Source organism: Lolium perenne, chromosome 6, assembly GCF_019359855.2.
Source record: "Lolium perenne isolate Kyuss_39 chromosome 6, Kyuss_2.0, whole genome shotgun sequence".
Lineage (NCBI taxonomy): Eukaryota > Viridiplantae > Streptophyta > Magnoliopsida > Poales > Poaceae > Lolium > Lolium perenne.
Genome location: NC_067249.2, coordinates 216189449 through 216212026, shown reverse-complemented (window position 1 = coordinate 216212026; position 22578 = coordinate 216189449). Strand labels below are relative to the sequence as shown.

At 47.1% G+C, this 22578-nt stretch overlaps 1 protein-coding gene across 1 annotated transcript; it reads right to left on the bottom strand.

The window, feature by feature from the left end:
• Positions 1–17114: 17114 nt before the first annotated feature.
• Positions 17115–18495, bottom strand: LOC127306103 (expansin-A5). The gene is made up of 3 exons (XM_051336706.1): positions 18191–18495; positions 17754–18084; positions 17115–17663 (listed from the first exon to the last, which is right to left on the bottom strand). The coding sequence occupies exons 1-3, from the start codon at positions 18402–18404 to the stop codon at positions 17357–17359; spliced, it is 852 nt and encodes a 283-aa protein (XP_051192666.1). The 5' UTR covers positions 18405–18495; the 3' UTR covers positions 17115–17356.
• Positions 18496–22578: the final 4083 nt, after the last annotated feature.

Below are 22578 nucleotides of genomic sequence, written 5' to 3'. Positions count from 1 at the left end.
CTCCGCCGCCGCCGCCGCCTGGGCCGCCAAAGCCTGGGCCGCTGCCGCCGCCTCCTCCTTCGCCTAGGCCACCGCCAGCAACTCCGTCAGCTGGGCGAGGAAGCGGGCCCTGTCCCTAGCCGCCTCCGCCACCGATTCGTCCCTGGCGGCGATGGCGCCAGACAACTCCCGGTTCTCCTGCTCGACCCGCGCGGGAGAAGGGGCCTCCGCTGGAGCGAGTCCAGGTCGGAGCACAGTAACCCCCGAGCCATGGCGATCGCATAGCTGTGGGCTTCCTCCTCCGCCAACCAAGCCTGGCGGCGCAGGGAGTCCCCAGCCAGGGTGTCGAAGGACACGACCAGAACGAACTGGTCGCCGAAGCACTCGAAGCGGCGGGGCACGGGGGCGTCGTCGTCCGCAATGTCGTGGATGACGGCGTCCGCTGGTGGGGCCACCGGAGGGGCCGCCATCACCGCCTGCGCCTCCGCGAGCCCCGCCCTGGCGTCAGCGAGCTCGGCCATGGCGTTGGCGATCTCCGCCCTGGTCGACGCGAGGCGCCCTTCCGCGCTCTGCTGGTTCTGCAACCTCCGCCTCCGCCGCTACCGCCTCCAGGTCCAACTGCTCGGCCTGAACGCCGGCGGCGACTACCTCCTCGTCCTCCTCCGGGTGGAGGTGGCGGCACATCTGAACAACGTGTTCCCAACTAATATGGTCGGCTATGGATGGATGCTAGGGTTTAGCTTGAGGTGTGCCCGTCATCCCCACCGGTGTCCACTATATATAGCCACGACGGGGCGGGAAATGGCGGTGGCACGCAGGTCGTTTCCCGCGCGCGCGAAACGCCGGCGAAACTTGCCAATGTATTGGGCACGCGCGGGAACAACCGTGGTCGCGCGGGAATAGTTAATCGCCGGCGGAAGTCCTCGACGGGACGTAAAACGCTATTAAAGAGTTTGACGATGTCTCCGCTAAAAATATGCGTCCACACCGCTGGAGGTACCCGACGGAAACGGTTTCCCTGGGCCGCATGGCGTCGCATTTCGGACGTGCGAAATGCATCGGCCCCCGTTGGAGATGCCCTGACTTCCAAAATTTGGTAAATTGAAGATCAAATCTCTCTTGTGAGTTAGAGAAAAATAGTTTAGCGCATGTAAATTTGTACCAACAGGGTATTTAAAGCGCGGGGTCCTTTTCCCTTGTCCTAGTACTAGCAGTACTAGTAGACAGCGGAAACTACCGATGGTTGGCATTAAATTCGACGAAGTACTTGTACACCTACTACTACCAAGTTCTCCATCCGATGGAGTGAAAAATACATCGACTCCAAAGAGAATCCAACATAAAAGAACACAATCTCAGCTCGAACAGATGCCTACCCGCCACTACACTTCAGAAACTCCTCACAAAGTCACTGAACCTGAAAAAAAGAGACCGGGGAAGCAAAGTTAAAGTGAAAGCGAAGAGCCAAACCGACCGACCATTCCGACCCTAGACCACAAGTCCACGACGCAGCCGGAAGCAGAGGACGGAGGGGACATCACATCAGAGAGATTCAAAGCACAGTGCAAGCAAGCTTCACGGGCACCGCGTCACGCGTATCTGCACGCGGCCGCAGCCGCTGACACAAACACGACGCGTGCCACCCGCCACCACTTTCGTGTGAACCGGCCGGGACATGTATCCTGCTTTAATCAGGCCCATCTGTACCCTAGCGAAGTTGGGCCGCTCCCGCGCTCTTGATTCGGCTCGACGCGTGCTAAGCTAAACACTCTCATCAGGCGCCATGAATGGTGTCGGTGATGTTCTGGACTGCTTGAGTGAAACACCGGCCGCTGCACATGCCGTAAGCTTTGCCTGTCGCCGTGTCGATCGTGCCGTTTCCCGCGGCATATCTGGCTTGCTTAGGTCTGAATGTGCAAGGTTTTCGGGATGGAATTTGGCGTGAAAAAACTTTCAAAAAATAATTTGGCGTGAAAACGACATGGCATCGGCCAAGTATGAAGATTTTTCGAGTATGTGCAGTACAGAAACCCCTTTTCTAAGGCATGTACTACTTAGGATGTTGGAAATGCTATTTCTGTATTTTACCAAATCTTCTTTGTTTACAACATTGTGTTACTCCCGAATATTGTCAAGCAGAAATTGCCACAATTATGGTTACTATTAGCGAATATACATCCAGGTTTTCCGCACCTCATCGCGGCTACACCACCAAAACCTACGGTGCCGCTATCGCGGCTTCTTTTCACCGCCGCTGCATACTGCGCCGCCAACACTGCTCCTCATTCTACCTTGAGCTCTACCTCCCACCAGCACCAAATGCAGCCATCTCCGACCTCCCTTACCACTTCTATTGTCGATGTTCGTCACTTTATTTACATATCTGCATTGACCTCGCTTCGCATATATTTTAGCATTAGCGAAAAATCTTTCATACTCATCTTGGCAGATCTGGACTTCGGCATCATATAGAGCCCACCTCGGTCGCTTGGCCGGGCAATCCAAGATTGGTCAAATGATTGTCAACTCTTAATAACTTAAATTAAGTGGTAGTACAACTATATTTAAGCTTGAGTTGTTATTTCTCTATTTCAGTTTACACGAAATATAGTGTTTTGGTTCCACTAGTGCATTTTTTTGATGTGCTATAGATATGTCTCGGACAAGCATTAAACTAATATATGATCGTTATTTATACTAACCTTTTTTATTTCTGTTTTGTAAATGTATGGTATTAACTGGTATAGTTTTCTATTGCCCTTAGGAAAAAGGGACTACTCATGTCCGTGCTAATTATTTGGATATAAAATTTAATAGTTAAATTATTTTGAGGTCTATAGTTGCAATTGTACTTCCACCAAGTTTAAATGTTATTTTTCACATTTTTTTTTAACTTTTACTCTCTCTGGTCTCTTTTAATTGACTCAGATTTAGCACAACTTTGTACTAAATCTGAGTCAATTAAATAGGACTGAAGGGAGTATAAACCATGTCCTAGAAACTTTTCAGATAACTTGAGCCCACTATATCCGAGACAAATAAACTAAAATAAATAACTTAATATCTTTGCAAATTATTTGTTTGACACATGTTTTGTAATTCTTTATATCTATGTGGCATGGCCCATTTTTAATGCAATGACATATCATAAGAAGAACTCTAAAGTGTAACGTCTAATGAATATGTCAATACATGTTATAGAGTGTATTGGTGTCTAGCTTAGCTGTAGTAAGTAGAATGTACTAGTGTAGAATCATTGTTTGTTTTAGGTGTAAGTAATTAAGTAGAATTTCTAGAGCCTATGTGGTAATTTCAAATGTCTATTTTCATATCTTTCACATTGGCCACTTATTAAAGAAAAGTCATGGTTAAATACATACTTCAGGTTGTCTATAAAAAACATATTTTTATGTGTCCAACGATCAACTTACAACCAATGTTGTTGGTAAGATAACACGTTTTGTAGAACACACAAATGATAATACTCCCTCCGTTCCTTTTTATAGTGCCTATAGATTTTTAGCATTTGTTTCAGAATATAAGGTTTTAGCTTAGCTTTTTTTCAATTACCCCCTCCCCGTTCAGCTCCAAAATTGTTCAGCCCCCAAAATTGTTACAGTAAGTTAGGAAGATATGGATTTCCCAAATTTTACGTTGATCTCAAATCGTTCAGCTAGGGGTCTTGTGTAAAAAATACTCTTGCGCTAATTTCCGTGCCAAAAAACAATAGGCATTATAGAATGGAACAGAGGGAGTATATTATTATATAAAAAAAGTAATAGACAAATAGCTAACAGAATCACAAAGTTAAGCCACAACACCTAAATTATTTTCAGTATCAGATATAAAATTATTCACTTTGTGATTTAATGAAAGAACTTTAATTACGTACTATGTAGTTCGGTACGATACATTTAGACAGTCATAGTGAGGAGTAATATAGAGCAGTGTCATGCATATGGCACTAGTTTATGTTACTTCTTTCATGGTGCATACTACCTCCATTTCAAGGAATACGGCGTCTTCGTTTTACTATCTTTTTGTTTGACCAAGTGAAAGGACGAGAAGTCGCCTAAGGGGGGGGGGGGGGGCGGGAGTGAATAGACGTTTTAAAAACTCTCACGGATTTGGCTTGTAAAAATGCGGAATTAAACTAACATTTATTTCACAAGCACAAATCATAAATATGTTAGGCTCACCTAAGTGCACCAACAACAACTAGAGCTAAGCAAGATAGGCACAAAATATATGTAGCACAAGTGATAGCAAGATATATGTACTTCAAGCATAATGGCTATCACAAGGAAAGTAAGCTCGGGTATAGAAATAACCGAGGCACGAGGAGACAAGGATGTATTCTCGTGTTCCCTTCCTTTGCAAAAATGTACGTCACGTTTGGAGGGGTGGAGGTCCCACGAAGGATCCCCCAACGCCACGAAGACTCATCCTATTCTCCGAGCCAAACCCACGAAGGATAATTGCCCTTTCCTTATGGTTAGCTTTTCCTCCACTCCGGAGATGGCAAGCTCCAAAACCACTTCACAAGCTCCACGAAGGAGAAGTTTAGGCCTCTTCACAATCTTCTTTGAAGAGATCACCGGAGCACCAACCGCCAAGCCAACTAGGAAGTCTCCCTCCAATAGTAACAAGCTCACGGTCTCTCACTCGAACTAATCGTGGTGGAGAGCTCAACACTATGCAATGATGCAAAGCAAGAACACTAGAGGTGTTCAAATCATTCACACTTAAATCCCACCAAAGCAACAAATGCTAGGATGAGATTAGAGAGGAAGAACAAAGAGAAAATCAACAAATGACTCCAAGATCTAGATCCAAAGAGTTCCCCTCACTTAGAGGAGAGATGGATTGGTGGGGATTGTAGATCTAGATCTCCTCTTTTAGATGCCTCAAGAATGAGCAAGAATCATGGGGGAAATCAAGCGATAGGGCAAGTTCTTCAAAGTCAACAATGGAGGAGAGAGAGTGTAAGAGCTTGTTTTTGCCCAAGGTGAAAGAAGGCCTATTTATAGCCCAAGCCGAAATCTAACCGTTGGGAAAGATTCAACTCAACACTGTCGAGGAGGCCGGTCAACCGGGCCTGGGGCCGGGCCGTCCGGCGTAGGGGCCGGTCAGACCGGGCCACATACCGGGCCATCCGGTCCAAACCGGACCTGGCGCGACCCTGACCGGGGCGGATCGGAGACATACATAACATGGCCCCGGTTGTCACCGGAGCTGGAACCGGTCCGCTCCGGGGAGGCCGGTCCACAGGCCGGCGTGACCGGGCCTAGGGCCGGACCGGCCGGTCCAAACCGGACCGTACGCCAGAATACGCAGGACCCCTAAAGACCTTTTCTTTTCCTTTTTAAACAGAAATGCTCCCGAAGTCCGATTGACATGAAACCAATTTTGTTGGAAAGATAACGACAAATAGAACCCAATAAAAACTGGAAATAGGGAGACTCCTCACAGGATATTTTTAGATGATTCTAGAGAGGGAGTCTCCCACCGTCAAGAAACGGGGAAGACGTCCAAACTCGAAAACGCAATAGAAGATGCATGCGGATTCCGTTTTCGATGAACTTGAGCTTGTAGTAAAGCTAGCAACAAGCTCAAGAACCTCACACAGTGAAACACCAAGAAGAATAGGGGTATGGAAAGTATGCAAATGGTTGAGCTCCCTAAGACGATGTGATCAAGTTACCCAACCGAAAGCCCCTATTGATAGTGCGGCTATCTATCCTATAATCCGGTCTCCCAACAACCACCTTGAGATCGGTAAAAGGAAAACCTAGCAAGACCATACATTTGCCTTGCGCATCCCGCTTGATCTTGATGATAACTCTTCAAACTCCACTCAAGCGGAATGCCTTACTTGATCATTGTTGCTTCGTGAAGACTCACAAATGCTCCCCCATACACCATGATGGGAAAGCTCCATTGATGCACATCTTCACATGTCCATTATCACCAAATGGACGACAAGTTTCAAGCATATGATCTTGAGATGCTCAACTTGAACTTGCCAATTCAACCTTGATGATGATCACCACTTGATGTCATCCTCTCATGGGCTATATGAGATCTCACTTTTGATGCATGCTCATGGAAAGATGCCTAACCCACATAGACAACACAGGGACACATATATGATGGGTTAGTTCATAAAGCATAATTGACAAGGCTTACCATACCACATGACTTCACGTGGCACATCCTTCATGCTTCATGTGTTGACCAAACTTGAATCTTTTCTTCACTCTTTGTATTGGTCAACCTTGTATCTTCTCATGCTCTAACATACTATCTTGAGGTGTATAAAGAATTCTTCATTTGTTTGCATGCTCTAAATCTTAGTCAACCATAGGTCAACTTATGAGACTATCATGACACCGACTTATGAGAGAAATGCTAGAGTGTTTCGAAACAAACATATGCTGCCAACGGTAGTTCTAGCAAATATCAAGAGTGAGTTAAAATTATGTGTGGCCGCGGATGCCAAAGGTGTGAGTGTTTGCTTCCGGGAGAGTAATCCGACTTGTAATAATTCCTTGCAATATTTTGCAATTCTTGCAATATAGTAAAATATTTTCTTAATTAATAAAATGAGCCAAAGCTTTGCCTCGGTTTCAAAAAAAAACTACATATCGACACGTGTGGTTTACCAGAATCCGCTGACCATCTGTTTCTTCTCCTGCCATCTTGCTAACTTTCTCTGGAGTGGCGTTCGCAGATGCTTGAGGTTCAATGGAACCCAACATTCCTTTCCAAGGTTTTTGAAATTTTAAATTTTTTTTTGGGAAAATTCAGAAAATTTATCTGGATTATTTTTGCTGCCCAGAGTTGGGCTCTTTGGAAGATTCAAAACAAGTTTTTAATCGAGGGTGTTTTCCCTAACCAACCAGTTGATTGTTTGTTTAAAATTGTCATTCTTCTACAGCAATGGCGACCTCTCACAATAAGTAAAGACCTAGAGCTGATGGACAAGGTGATCGGGATGTCGAAGCATGTCTTCAACGCAGTCTATTCTCATGTACCTCATGCCTCCAACAACTGAAGTTCTTTTGGATGAGTTGTAGCTTGGTTCAGTCCAGATTTGCCAAACAAAACACGCATCAATACTTGTGCTTGACCACGAATGATACAATGGTACGGTCACATTTGTCTTCCATGATGAATCTACTACGCGCAAAATAAGTAGGGAGCTTTTCCCTATCCATATTGAACTCTTTTTATACGCCTACGAAAATCCTAGCTAGTATAAAATTTGGATCTAACTAGCTCGGTAGGAATAACTAAGACCTTTAAAGAAAAGCTTAGCTAGCTAGCACGCTAAAAGCATGAGTTCGTGGATTTGTCTTTGCTATGATTTAAACTTATAATATAATGAAGTATAAATGATCAATATCTATGTAAGTGTACAGATCTATGCATGCATTAATTGTCAAGTGTACATAACCAAAACACATATGCTGTTTTTATTTGAGAAGCAAACATAGAAAAAGATACATACATTCCGAAAGTCGGTTTGATATAACATTCCACAAAAGGCTGAAACATGATACATTTTGAAAATTTATTAAAGAAGCTACAAACACTTGATTGTCTATTTTGTTTAGCTAGCTTGAGCATCTGATCCATATGCTTTGAACTTGGCACATTGATCATTCTTTAAAAGAAAGAGCATATTACCGCATAAACGCACGTAGCATAGAAATTATCGACATGATCTTTTATGAGAGTGGATTTGTTGCCACCGGTAGCAATGCCCTTACTCTTTTGCCGTCCGATGATTTCTGAGATTCGCACTCTTATTCGTTAATTAGGCCATCTTCTGTGAATTCTCTGGCAACGTACTCTATTGCCGGTCATTAGTCTCCTATGTTCCTGTAAAAAAGTAATACGTAGTAGGTCTAATATAAATGCTAGCATGTTCCTGGAATCAGTTGCATTAGGGGAATCGTTGCTTTGCTGAGTCAAGAAGCCACGAAGAGTCGAAGACCATCTGCCATAACAGCTGATCTTGTAGCCCGCTGGAACTGACAGCACGGTGTGCACACTTACATGTAGTTGATGGAATCCTCTTCTACATTGGTTCCTCAAGCACACACACGCGCATATGTAATAAGTCATGAGAAGTACAGTAGCTTCGATCGATTCAGCTTGCCGTGATTAACAAATCGATCTGCCAAAATTTGAAGGGGCAATAGATCTGGTGATCTCGTAATGCAAAAAGCTTGTAGAATCAAAAAAGCTGGCAGAATCAAAAATTCTTGAGACAACAAGATACGAGGAAGAGCAAGCCAACCTGAGCTCGCCTCGCATGGCGCTGTGGATGAGCCAATTCAGCAGATCGGAACGACATCACTATTGGAGGCTTTATTTAGCAGGAATTCTTTTTCCGCGAACTGGCAAACATTTTTGCGAGATCGTACAACGGCGTATAACAACGATCTTGCCCTTCCTGTTCCGGGTGAAGGCGAGGGGAACGGCCGGAGGCACTATTGACATTACTGGTCCCCGATCAGCCACACGGTGGCACGCGGAGTAGAGCAGCACCGGACGCGGTCAAGCACGTATGTTCATCGGCGAGTAAAGTAGGGCCGGACAAGACCACGCCCATATGTTCATCGACTTGTCTGGCGGCTCACCTCGGTTCAATGGCCTCGCCATGACATGTGAGAATGAGAACGAGCCTGGAGGATGAGAGGGAGATGCGCACATACTGGGCTATCCGGACGTGGCCTCGGTAGTTGTCTGTCGTTCAAATGCAACGGCGAACGCGAAAGCGGCGTAGCTGCAGGGCACGATGGTCACAGAAGAGGTGCAGCTTTTGGGCCAGCACATGAACGCCACCGCCGGTAGCACCATGCTCAGCCAGCACGGAATGGCCGCCGCACATGCCCCGCTGGACGCCACAAGCGCCAGAAGAATGGGAAGGGCTCCGCGCTCTCCCACCATAGCGGAAATGCAGCCGCGCTCGGCCTGGATGGGGACATCGCCGCCGACAGCACCACCGCCCGTCCGTGCTCCTCCACGCGTAATCCTTGGCTGGTCAAGGACAGGAAGAACACCACTGCCCACAACACGGAGGTCACCTCCTGTGCCATCGAAATCAAAAGAAACACACATGCATGCATACTCCCTGTGCGTGCATGTAAAATATTATGTGTATTAGAGTGAAAGAAAAATGAAAAGAAGAGAAAACGAGACATGCATGCCTGCCATAAGGGTATCTCCAACGGAGCGAGCCTCCGTTTGCGTCCGCGAGGCTAAGTGACCAAGCCGTCCACGTTGATCTTATCTCGGATGCTTCTTTGCGTACGCTATGTGGACACGCAAAGTGTTCGCTCGCGTTTGGTGGACGTTTCGCCGGGGCCGCTTGGCAGCGATCCTGCGTCGATGCGTCTTCTTAGGCGCGATGTTGCGTCGCTTCGATGCCTCACTTGCCGAGCGGCCGCCGCCCACCTTCGCCAACGCAGTAATAGAGACGCCACGCCTCCCGCGGCCATCGCCTACCTCCGGCCTATACAAAAAGGGCGCGCGCTCTTCTTCCTCATCCACTCCTCCACACAAACCCTAGCCGCCACAAGCTCCACCATAGCGTCCGCCACAAGCTCCACCATAGCACCGCCTAGCTCTTCCTGCGACGCAGCCAGGCACGTGAGGAAGTCCATCTCGGGTCCTGGTGGCCGGCGAGGCGGTCGAGGCCGCGGGCCTGGGCGCCCCGTGGCTGGGGCAGGGGCCGCCGTGGTGGAGCAGCTACGGCCCTACGGTCGTCGTCGCCTGCACCCTCCTCGTCTTCGCAGGAGGAGCGCTGCTTTGAGTTCCTCCTTCGCATCGACGACGACCCACTCGGCATCAAGCGACTCCCGGACAATTTCGCCGAGTTCTTCGATGGCGTCGAGCCGGTGCACTTGCAGCTGCGGGAAGCCAGCTGCAACTTTTGTCGGTGGCCTGTCGAGGTCTTGTTCGACGGGCAGGGCAAGATGTACCTGCACACGGGGTGGGATAAGTTCGCTCGTGACCTCGCGCTCGAGTCCGGCTGCCAGCTCACCTTCCTCTACGAGGGGTACGGCGAGATGATCGTCAAATTGTTCGACAACATAGCCTGCCGCAGGCACTACCGCACCGACGAATCCTGCTGGAACACCGATAGTTAAAACTGTTTGAGTGTTATTTGTTTGCAGCGAATATGGCTGCGAGCCAATTGAAGCTAGTAGTGAAGGTTTCCAGTTGTTCTTCCTCGAAAGAACCAACAGAGGTACCATCGCCAGCTAGATTTTTCCAGTTTAGGTGACTGGGAGTGCCTGAAAGTGTTCTTTCTTGGCAGCGAACATACGAAACCAACACTACTATCTTTCCTCATTTTGCAATATTTTAATTTGTGTCAACCATGGTTTAAACTATGTATTAGTTTGTGTAAACCCTGTTCCGACTCATGTATTAGTTTGTGTAAAACTATATTCCAATATGTAATACAATCGGCATAAGACCGGAGTAGAAATCTACAAGAAACATCAAAGCACCGGGTTGCCAATATGATGTATCTTTTTTTATCATAATTTATATATGTTCCAAAGAAATATAAGCAGAATATTACCATCACACTTATAACTAAAAAGATTACGAACATGCTAGAACGATGGTGCAACCTCAAAAATATTTTTCTTTTTTTCTTTTCTATGATGTATTCAAGTCAATATAAGATGATAAATCACTCCAATCACTCAACAAGATCAAACATGGTGTATAGACCATGAATTGAAATCGAGATGATATGCAAAGATTTTAAAACATAGACACAAAAATAATACTACCTTCGTTCAAGTTCATATGGCTTACGTGTATCCCTAGGTTCTCAACAATTTAATATTATGTATAACACAAAAATTATATCATTAGAAAGTAGAACACACATAAGCTTTCTAATGATATATATTTTATAATATATATCTTGTATTATTATTGTCAAATTTACGACCTAGTGACACGTGCAAATCCTATAAACTGGGATGGAGAAGTATATAGCAAAATACTAACTTTGAGTGCCAACGTATAAACAAGATCGCTCTTGATTCGGCTCTAGGGTCTAGGCGTGCTAAGCTAAACACTCTGAGATCAGACGCCATGAATGGGTGTCGTCGGTGGTGTTCAGGGCTGCTTGAGTGAAACCCCGGCCGCAGCACATGCCGCAAGCTTTTCCTGTCGCCGTATCGATCGTGGCGTTTCCCCACGATATCTAATTTGCTTCTGTCTGAATGTGCAAAGGTTTTGACATGAATCTGGCAAAGACAATGACATGGCATCGGCCAAATCTGAAGATTTTCTCAAGTATGTACAGTACAAACACCCCTTTCTGACTCTTGTGGGATGTTGGTCACGATATTTCTGTATTTGTACGTAACCTTTTTTATTGACGTTCCTCCGACAGTTTCAAGCACATATTACAAGCAATCCAGCACGACCATATCTACTGTATAATTTGAGTGAATAGCATAAAACCACCACATTGATGGCGAAATTTACCGTATACTACCCGTTTACGTTTGCGGGACAAAAAACCACCACATTTTGCTCGGTTTTTTGCGGAATGCCCTAAACCCGAATTGATCCGAAATTGACACAGTTTTTACCAGTGGGGTCTGCTGTAAGTGATGATGTGGCAGGAATCTGTGAGATGGAGAGGGACCCATATAATAGTTCAATTAAAAAAATCCAAAAAAACTGTAGAAAAATCTCCGCTCGCTCGCCCACCCGCTCGTGGCCGTCGGCTGCTCGCTTCAGCGCCGCGCCCGCGCGCGCCTCGCGCCTCGCGCCGCGCCGTGCTTGACCACCGCCGCTTCGGCAGCGCCGCGCTGTAGTCCCTCGTAGCGCCGCCGTCGCCCCGCAGCGGTCGCGCCGCCATGTCCGAGCGCCGCCGGCCTCGCTCCGCAGCTCGTGCGCCACCGCCGCTCGCTTCGCGCGCTGCTGCCTCGCTCCGCAGGCCGAGCGCCGCCGGCTGCTCCGCTCGCACCGCCCGCCGCTACGCTCCCGCTCGCGGCCGAAGGCCGCCCCCTACCTCCACGCCTCCCTGCTCCACGGGCCATGGCACGCCGGCGGGAATGGGGCGGGGGGCCGAGCCGGCGGTGAGCTGAGGTGGCCTGAAGCGCGCGGCGGCGGCCTGGCCGGAGATGCGCGCGGCGGCGGCTTGAGAAGCACTGTCGGGTCGGGATTGGGAAGCAGATGATCTCTCCTTTTTTATTTTCCATACTTTATTTTTTTTAATGTTGCCTGACAGGTGGGACCAAGGTCCACGTCAGCAGGTTCACTAACTGTGATGCCACCTCAGCCCTGACTAGTCAAATTCCCTGTCAATTCGCGTTCAATTCGGGTTTAGGGCATTCCGCAAAAAACCGAGCAAAATGTGGTGGTTTTTTGTCCCCCAAGCGTAAACTGGTAGTATACGGTAAATTTCGCCATCAATGTGGTGGTTTTATGCTATTCACTCGTATAATTTAGGGCGTGAGCCATGTATGCACGGTGACCACTGACCACCAGCCTCAACTGTTATAAAAAGCGACAAGCAAATAACGAAGAATGAAACAAAAACACACGCAGGGGATACAAGATTTAACGTGGAAAACCCCTTTCAGCATATAAGAAAAAAAAACCACGGACGCCAGCTAGCAAAACTTCACTATATCTAGGAGTGTTTACAAACACCGTGGGATATCTAATAATTTGATAAACCCTAACTGGCGGCTTACAAGATGTATATATATGAGGTGCCAACGATTCGTACCGTACCACGGGGGGCTGCCAATCTGATAAACCCTAACTGGCGGCTTACAAGCCTATCGCCGACGGGTCTCGCTCCGCTCGTCAGAAGTTAGCCTCCTTTTAGTATATGAATTTGGATCACAATACAACATCAACTAGAACATCCTCACCATACCATATCAACCTGCTGTACGATGTCTACTTATCTTTATTTTTAGGGCATCTCCAGCGGCGCGACGCATTTCGGACGCCCAAATTGTCCGTGGGCGTCCATTTCCGTCGACTGGCGGACGCCAAAATGACCGCGAGGGGCGAAATATCCGTTTGCGTCGGGGGCTACCTCCAGCGGTCCGACGCATTTTGGACATGCAAGTGTTTTTTTTGTGCTACTTCTTTTCACTTTTGTTGAATGAGCAAGTTTAAACGCGAAAAAGTAGTACTCAATGATGTCATGTTGCTCCAATCGAATAGATTATAGCCTAAACAATTCACCGGATACTTCAATCGAATAGTTTCAAACATATTTAACGTACAAAGAAGAACAAATTTAAAAACATATAAACTAAAACTAATTTTTGGCCTTCTTGATAGAAGGCCCTGCGTCGTCGTCCAAACTCCTGCGCCTCTTGCTTGTCACTTCCTCGTCGGAAGAGGAACTGGAGGACGATGCGCCTGTCGAGGAGTTGAAACTGGAAGAAATGGCGTCTTCGTCGTCGTCGTCGGTGAACGAACGACGACGATGCGCCGCCCGCGCCAGCGCCCTTGCCCGGGCCCTGGACTTCTTCCTTGCCGCCGCCTTGTCGTCTGCCGCCTCCTGCGCCTCCAACCGGGCGAACTTGGTGTTGGAGTCCTCCTCCTCCTTCCCCTCCTCGTCCTCGGCGTCGCTGCCAGCGCCGCCTCCGTCCTCCCCCTAGCCTTCGCTGACATTGTCGCCTCTGTCCTCCTCCTCACTCGGCGTGGAGGCAGAGTCGCTGGGCGTGTAGCCCGGATCGCTTGGCGTTGCAGGAGATTCCCACCAATGCAGAAATCCGGGCGACTTGCCCTCGCTCTCCGAGTCGGACGGCAGCGTGTAGTCGCTCATGGCGTGCCGGTGTTGGAGAAGAAGAAGAAGAGAAGGAAGAAGGAGGCGGTTGAACTTGAATTACCGTAGATGCAGGGGTTATAATCTGCGGGGATTAACGACGGCGCGTATAACAAAGAGGCCGGTGGTTGCCCTTCCGCGGTGGTTCGGCGCTCCATCGCGGTGGTTGATCGGCGCGATTGCCATACCAGCGGTTGTCATTAGCGCGTTGTGAATTCGAGGCCGATCGAACCTGGGTCGCTTCCATGAGGGCCCGTGGGAAACGAGCGGACGCGCAAACCTGGCGCATATTTGGGCCAGGTTTCCATCTCCGCGAACGGACCGGTCACTTTGGGCGTCGCCGCTGTTGGTGTGCCAGACGATTTTCCGGTCCGGGAGAAAAAAAAAAACCTTGCCGTTCTGTTTCACTTGTTCGACGGCGACAGAAGAATCCAATGGTTAGAAGGAGGCCTCGCTTTTTTTTGACTGTTTTCTCCGGTTAACAAAACTGACGGTCAGAATTCGCCGTCTGGGAAGCTGCAGCCTAGAGGAACCAGATTCCTGACCGTCGCTGCGTAGGCGTCCACTTTGTAGAGCCCAATGCGGCCTCGGGCAGTGCAGAGCAGCGCCCGTCATGACCCGCAGCAGGCACGGGTTCCTACCGGTGCTGCTCACTCTACCGCATGCTTGACTTGAAGCTGCACACACGGAAGGAATCCTAGGTACGCTTGTCGCGTCTCACACAAATTTTATGCGTGCTTTGCATGCAATCAAGTACTCGGTGAGTAGAACTGTATCGTGTACATATATAAAAAAATATAAGTTTTCGAGCATAAGAGCATCTCCAGTCGGGTCCCCAAATGAGATTTGGGAGACCGCGGACAAGAAATGGAGAAAAAAGTTATTCAGTCGCGTCCCCCAAAGCTAATTAACGCCCCATTTTGTGTCCGGCGTCCCCGGTAGAGACTCTATACATAGAGTCTCTACCGTGGACGCCGGACACAAAAATAGCGTCCGGACGCATGCATGCAGCCCCTAGTCCCCACATGCTAGTCTCTTTCCCCACACTTTCTCTCACCTACTTTTCCCACATAGGGTGGTCCCTTCTATTAAAATGCATGCATCCGGACGCTGTTTGAGGGACGCGGCTGGGAAGGGCCTCTTTTTTGTACAGATTTTTGGTCTCTTTTTGTCCGGCGCGGTCCCAAACGTGCCCCAAATCATTTGTGCCGGACGTTTTTTGAGGGACGTGACTGGAGATGCTCTAAGTTTAAATAAGACAGGAATTACGTGTACTGGGACGATCGGAGGTTTTTGGCTTCCCGGCTCTACTGATCTTGGTGTTTTATTTTCTAAAATCACATTTACGGGTTTATTAAACAAATGAAAAAATCTGCAAAATATTGCAATATATCAGCTTCAAATAATGTTGTATTATGACCAATAAAAAATAATAAGTGTCAACCTGAGTGTGCAGATTTCATTAGAGCAACCCACTCGCCACTCGTGCGTGCTCGCGCGCACACACACCCCGCGCAACGGTGCCCAGCAAGGCTGGACACCGCCATTTGGGGGGTGTCGACTGAGCTGTCTCTGTTTCAAGTGAGGTTGTCCGCAACCAACAAATTCAATAGTTTATTACAATAGTTTAAAAATAGAATTAAATAATTTAATAGCGCAAGAGACGTATCAAGTGGCATTTCCTTTTCTCCCCAACAAATGTTCCACCGGATCATCGTGAAAATTTCACATGAACTTAACCGTCACAGAAATTTTGATGCATAGCAATGAAAGATCCATATTCGGTCGGCACCTCGTGACAGTAAGAGGCCACTGACTCATATCGGTAGCCTTTGGATCAGCATGCTCACGTTCGATTATCATGGCGTGCATGATCACATAGGCATGTACCATCTCCCACATGTGATAACTAGATCAGATTACAGCAGGGTACTTGATAATAGAAACTAGCGGGCCATCTTCTCACATTATAAATACCAGGCCATCTTGATATCTTTTCCTACAAGCTTCCTCACACTATAAATACCAGGCCATCTTCTCCGTAAACGAGGTGGAGACTGTCTTCAGAAATCGCTAATGGTGGATAAATGCCATCAGCCAAGTCTACCAAAGAATGGTGAGTGTTGAAGCACATTAATGTTACTGTGTGATCCACCTATGCTGAAAAAAAACAATGCAAATCAATATATCATTGTCCGACACAGCTTCAAGCACGACATTGCACTATTCAATGTGACACTTGGATATTCCTTGCCAATCAAACGGGCAATTTTCCAACAGCAATGCATGCAAGCAAAACTGGAAATCACCTTGCTGCATTTTGAGCCAATATTCAAGTTGCGTCCTCTTCATCTGGTGTCTTGGGATAGTGCGGCCCAAACATTGCACCGGTATCCTTTTATTATTTTTGTGTAGCCGGCCAGAGAGAATTTTCAAGAGGATTTGCACTGATTGTACGTTAAATCACAGCGTGTTGTCAAAACTGTATAAGAATTTTAGTACTTAAAACATTATATTTTTGAAATTATTTAAATGAAGGATCAGTAATGCATGAACTCAGGGGCCCAAGACACCTTTAGTACTGTAACAGGCATAAATAAATTTAACAGGATTTTCTGTTCACCTAACGCCATTCGCTACCGAACATTCGTAGGCAAGGTCTGCTGATAAGAAATTTTACCGACATTGCTGGTTAACCTCAACTGAGAAATGGATTGATGTTGCACATGATTCTTCCATGTGATGCATCACATGGAAGTTTTACAGTGTGCTTCTTCCGTGTGATATTTCAGGTCAGTTTTTTTTTTTTGAAAAGTATTTCAGGTCAGTTGGTGCTTCCATCTTTCTCGAATGAACAGTTACACTAAACTGAATTTGCTACACTCGGCCTCTAGCAACCATTCCTTGCAAGTGGGAGCAAAATTCCCATCTCAAGAGTTCAGAGTTAGAATAAAGAAAGAACAGGACCAGTTAACAAACCTTCGCCAAACAAGACAAATGTTTGGAGATTCACTAGTTATTCAGGGTAGTATAGAAGTAAAACTGAACATTGAGTAACAGTGACACAGTAGAAGTAAATCTTGCATAAGCCAGAGGCTTAAATTCAAATTAACTCAGACTGAAGTTCGATACTGGGTACAACCACACCACAAAACACAGGACCACACACACGCACACAAAGACATCCTCGAGACAAGGGCATCGTCCAAGAGAAGAGGCCGAATCGCTAATTTGGCGGGTGATACAAGGCGGCCATTGTTAATGAGAGGCAAATCCTTTACCACCGCTGCCATCCTAGCCAAAAGCTCGTTCAAATGCTTCGGCTAACACACACCTACTAGTAACACTGAGGCGCCAGGAAAATTAAGAGCCCATGATAATACTAGGCCTAATCGATCCCCGGAGAACGTAGTGCTTGAGGAAGAACCACACCATAAAACCATGGGCCTTCCAAGCACGCTCCAATCGGGAGGGCACCAACTACTACTACTACTAGATAGCATGCGCTCTTTCGGCGCTTGAGACGGTTCTTCATCAGAACTGTGCGCCGCTGAAGGTCTGGCCGAACGACCAGCCGTGCGGCACGGCGTTGTTGGAGACGACGGAGCGGCCGTCGCCGGCGGTGACGCGGAAGGAGAGTCGCTGGCCGTCGAGCATCGCGTTGCTCTGCCAGTTCTGGCCCCAGTTGCGGGAGAGCGCCTGCCACGCCGCCGAGCGGTCCGACTTGACGGCCACCGCGTGCACGTCCCCCGGGCCGCCGACGTTGGTGACGAGGACCAGGTTGAAGTAGGAGTGGCCGTTGATGGTGAAGCGGATGCCGCCCTTCTTCTGGCACGCGACCCTGTGAAGACGAGAGGAACGGCACTGTCAGCGTCGGTTACTTGAGACGGGTTCGGAGAGCAAGAGTACATCTGGGAGAGGCGGGACGGACCTGCGGTAGGAGACTGGCACAATGCCGGCCCGGTAGAGCGCGATGCGCTCGAAGACGGGCTGCGCCATGTCGAAGTGGGCCCGGGGCGGGTTGCACCATCCGCCGTCGTCGGAGGCCTGCGCGAAGTTGGGCGGGCAGAAGTTGGTGGCGGTGACGACGGTGGATCCGGGCAGGCATGCGTGCGGCGCGCCGGCCTCGGTGCCGGCCGGGTCGCAGCGCACCTCGAAGCAGGCCCCGCAGCTGAGGCCGTTGTTGAAGAGCGCCGTGCTGAGCGCCGCCGTGTTGGAGCCGTAGCCCGTGCTGTAGAGGTTCCCGTAGCCGCACGCGCCGCCTGCAGAGGGGAAGAGGCGAACAGTGAGCAACTAGAGATGCGAAACTGTGGTCGAATGCAGTGGGGTACTGGGGTGGGGTGGGGTGGGTATGTGCAGTGTGCTTACCCATGGTGCCGGAGGCGTCACCGCCGCCGTAGAAGGTGGCGTGCGCGGAGGCCCAGGCGCCGCCGCCGAGCGGTGCGTGCGCCGCGTGGGCGTGCCCTGGCTGGCCGTGGCGGTGGACGAGGCCGTGCCCCGGCAGATGATGGCCGCGTCCGTGCCCGAGCGGGAGCAGCGCGGCGACGAGGAAGGCGAGGAGGGCGGCTCGGACGGGCGCCATTGGCACGGGGACGGAGCGGGAGCGGGAGCGGCGCGGCAGGGAGAGTGAGGCGGAGCGGTGTGTAGTGTGGAGTGGAGTGTGGAGCAGCTGGTAGTGGTTGGGCGGGGATAAATAGCGGGGAGGCGGCGCGCGGCGGGCTGAGAAGAAACTCGAACTGTTTCGAAACGGTGCGCGGGCACGGCGCAGGCGCAGCGCACTGTGGGGTCCGCTCGTGGGTGTGGGGCACGGCGGAGGCAGCGACACGGGTATCGTGGGGCGTTGGGAGGCGTGGCGGGAGTGAGTGATGAGTGGTAAAAGCAAGCAGCAAAGAGAAAGGAAAAGTCGAGCGAACGAGCGTGGTGGGTGGAGTAAAGATGGGGCAGACTGCCCTCCACGCCGGAGTGGACTCCGGCGGTGCCAAGTTTGGAAGTGTGGCGCGCGGGAGCTACGCCGTAGGCTTTGCTTGGAGTTGTTGACATGCTATCAAATGTACCTAATTGATTTTTTTTTTTTTTGAAATAGGATTAGAGTTGATGACATGCTATCAATTAGTTGGGCTTTACCATTAATTGATCATATAAGACTTATTTAAAATGGTTACTTGAAATGACAATCTCATTTGGTAATTGGGACTTGTATATCTCCGGTTTGAACATGAGCATGCATCAATTTACTTGGTATTGATATTAGGGGTAGTTTCCAGAACAAGATGATTACTTTTGATATGCTTCTAGGGTTTTACTAAATTAGGGTTTCACCTAAAGCATAATTAGGGTTTAATATATGATAAATTAGGTTTTCTCATTTGTTATGTAATTTTAAAGTTTTAACATGTTGAGTAAAGTTAAACTTAAAAACAACTTTTAAATAAAAGATGATAATGGGCTTCACATTTTTCTTTTTTTTATAATTTCAATAACATGACAACTAGGATTAAAAAACTTTTAAATAATTACGAACTCCGACGAACTCTTTCGGTCGTTTCTGAGAAATTGTGAGAGATATAGAGGGGCTAAAAGAGTGGCAAAGAACTAGGTCGGGTTCTACGGTGAACCTTCGGGTAGCTTTATAGCTGCCAGCGAGGCCTCTAGCGTAACTTCACCGGCGGCGACGGTCGGATGGAACGGTGATGTCAGCACGATGAATGGCACAAATTTGAAAGAATTCGGATAAGACGGACGCGAGATGGCTATGTGATGATCAACGACGTCCGCGAAAGTACAAAACGGCGGCGAGGGATCTGGCGAAGGATCGTCGTCGTGCTGTCGGTCATCGGGAAGAATATGACCTCGCTTTTCTTCTGTTATAATATTGAATCGTTGTTTGGGCTAGGTTGGCTTGTTTGCGAGGTTGGGCTGGCACGGTGGTGGTGTTGGGCTTCGCTGATGGGCTGCGGTGGCATGACATGTATGTTTCTATTCTTTTATTTTTTCTGTTTTGAATTTCCTATTATAATTCCAATTTGAATTCAAATTTGTTCTGAGTATTTTCAAATGAGGACCTCTGCAAAAATTATTCAAAGATATATACCATGGTTTGGTATTAAATAATATTTATGTGTATGAATATGTGTATGAATATTCTTTGTTTAGTTTAGATTTAAAATGGGTACCTTTATAGATGTAGTTTCAGATTATTATTCTTCTAGAATTCAAATTATTTTCTAATGCATTCGTCAACATATAAGCCCACTATTTTTTTCAGAAAGTCAAACTATGTTAAATTTGACTAAGTTTTTATCAAAATCATTATCATGAAAAGTACAAAATCAATATCATTAGATAGATAATGAAATATATTTTTATATGGTACCTACAAAATGTCATATTTATTTATAAACTCTTCTAAAAGTTTGGTCAAACTTTACTTCTTTTAACTTTCTGGAAAAAAAATATGTAGTATTTTTTTAAATAGCATAAATGATATTAATCCGTGGTAATTTAGGGTCTGTTCGGTTGTGGAATTAGATGGAACGGAATGGAACGGTTCCATTCCTCGGAGCCGTTCTCGCGTTCGGTTGGTAGATAGGATGGAACGAACTCGTTCCACAAAAAGGAATATTCGGTCCAGATGCGGAACGCACCCGTCCGGGCAAATCGGCCGGACGAGGTGGAACGGCTCGCTAATCGCTAGGTGTAATGTTCCAGGTTTAGAGACGATCGAGGGGTAGATTTTAGAAAGGGATGTGCATTGCATTGTAATTTACGGGGAAATTTCGCGCTTTTAAAACAAAACTGCATCAAAGGGGGACAGGTTTCTCTCTCGACACCTTACAGGGTTAGGGTTTCGAGAGTGCGATGAACTTGTTCCTACTTATCTAAATTAGGGTTTTGAGAAGAGAGAAGTGATATTACATTGAAATCTTAAGTTGCATGATTGAATTAGAAGTTAAGTTGTTTGATTGAATTCAAACCAAATTTGAATTTGAATTTCAAATTCAAACATTAAATGATCATCACATAATTCCAATTTAAGATAATTTCACAAACAATTACCATTAAGCAAGAATATGAGTAATACAACAATTAAATTAAGCTCATTGAGAGAAACTTGAGCTTTATTGATCATCACACACATAATACATTGTCTTTACAATATTCAGATTTGAAATATGGAATTACAACACATTACAAGAATTGAATAAATAGAAAAAGAAAAAAGGAAAATTATAAGATATCTAAATGACCTAAACTACATTGTGATCTTCATGAATTCCTTGATCTTGATGATCTTGAGTTCATCCTGATCAACACTTGGTACCTGCACACATACACAACAACCAGATCATTAAGCCAAGTGGCAAAGCCACTTGGCAGGTTAGCAAACAAATAAAATGAAGGGGCTATAATCAAGCTGCCGAGCTGATCTCTCCACAAAGACAAGTCCCAAGTCGGACTTGCACACACATACAACCAGCAAAGACACAAGGCCGTGTGCATGTGTAACACACACACAAGTGAGTCACCATGGAAAGAGGTAGTCTTTGTCGACCAACAAGAGCAAGCCGTAAACATATAAAACCTGCCACAAGAAACCCTAGGCCATTTGATCGACAATGACTTCACGAGTAAGTCACAAGAACAAAGAAGAATGAAGAACAAATGACCATTGCTTCAACCATTCCACAAATACCAGAAACAAATCAGGAATCAAGGTTTGCAAGGAGGAGCAGGGCAAGCACATCAATCCATCCAGAAGCAAACCCTCTACACGAACCCTATTTCTAGGAGCTGGAGTGAGGTATACAGTAAATCATGAGCAAGCAAGGTTTTGCTCATACTAGTCCAGCATATGCACAAGTCATAGAAGCAAAAGAGGGTAGAACCCTGTTTGTGTCATCATTTGGTCAGAAGCCATTTGGTGCAAGCAAATATGGGTAAAGGCCATTAGGCAATCATCCTATGGGAACAAAGCAGCTTATGTAAATTAATGCATAATCAAGAAATCCAACAAAAGATGAAGACACAGCTAGCCTAGCCCACACACTTAACACCTACAGCTATCTATGCCATCGCACCATAGACAATCTGTTGTCTATATACTTTATCAACATCAAAAGGCCATGGAAGTCCAGAGTTGGATCAACCAGTTGAGCAATTATTCACCACAAAGAAGCCACGAGAAAGGGGAGCTACCATGACAAGACCAAAGGGCTGTCAAGGCCACCTCAACCCACATCCAACACTTCCAGCCATCACATCATCACCCAAGTGGGTTCAGTATGAGCTAGGGTACCCAACCAGTGGTTGGCATCCCTCTAGCTCAAGTCAATCAAGTTAAAGAATCATAACTGCAGAAACAGTTCATCTCATTTATCAAATAAATCTTGCCAAGCTACACAGATAAATGATTTATACAAGTAATCAAGACACCAGAGCCTTGCAGTGGATCCAATGGATCATCGCAAGCAACAAAGAATTGCTTAAGCCAACAACAAGACACACCAAAGACTTATCTCAGAACCCACACACAGCTCAAATTGAGCACTAGTAAGGCACAAGATGGAGCATCACAGCTTTTAACAAGCAACCGATGAACACAGGATCATCGCTTGCTAGAGCATGCCAGGGCATGCTAGGGCATCACCGGCATCACACAGAATCATATAAATTAAATGTACCACGCTTAAGCAACAATTGAATAACAAAAAAGTACATAAACCACTTTTATGATTGTATCCAGAAGCATATCATCA

Bases quoted from the DNA above. Each gene is read 5' to 3' on its own strand.
- LOC127306103 (XM_051336706.1), bottom strand. From the start codon at position 18,404: ATGGCGCCCGTCCGAGCCGCCCTCCTCGCCTTCCTCGTCGCCGCGCTG. The intron at 18,085-18,190 runs GTAAGCACACTG...TCCCCTCTGCAG, and splicing joins TGACGCCTCCGGCACCATGG to GCGGCGCGTGCGGCTACGGG. The intron at 17,664-17,753 runs GTCCGTCCCGCC...TCGTCTTCACAG, and splicing joins GTGCCAGTCTCCTACCGCAG to GGTCGCGTGCCAGAAGAAGG.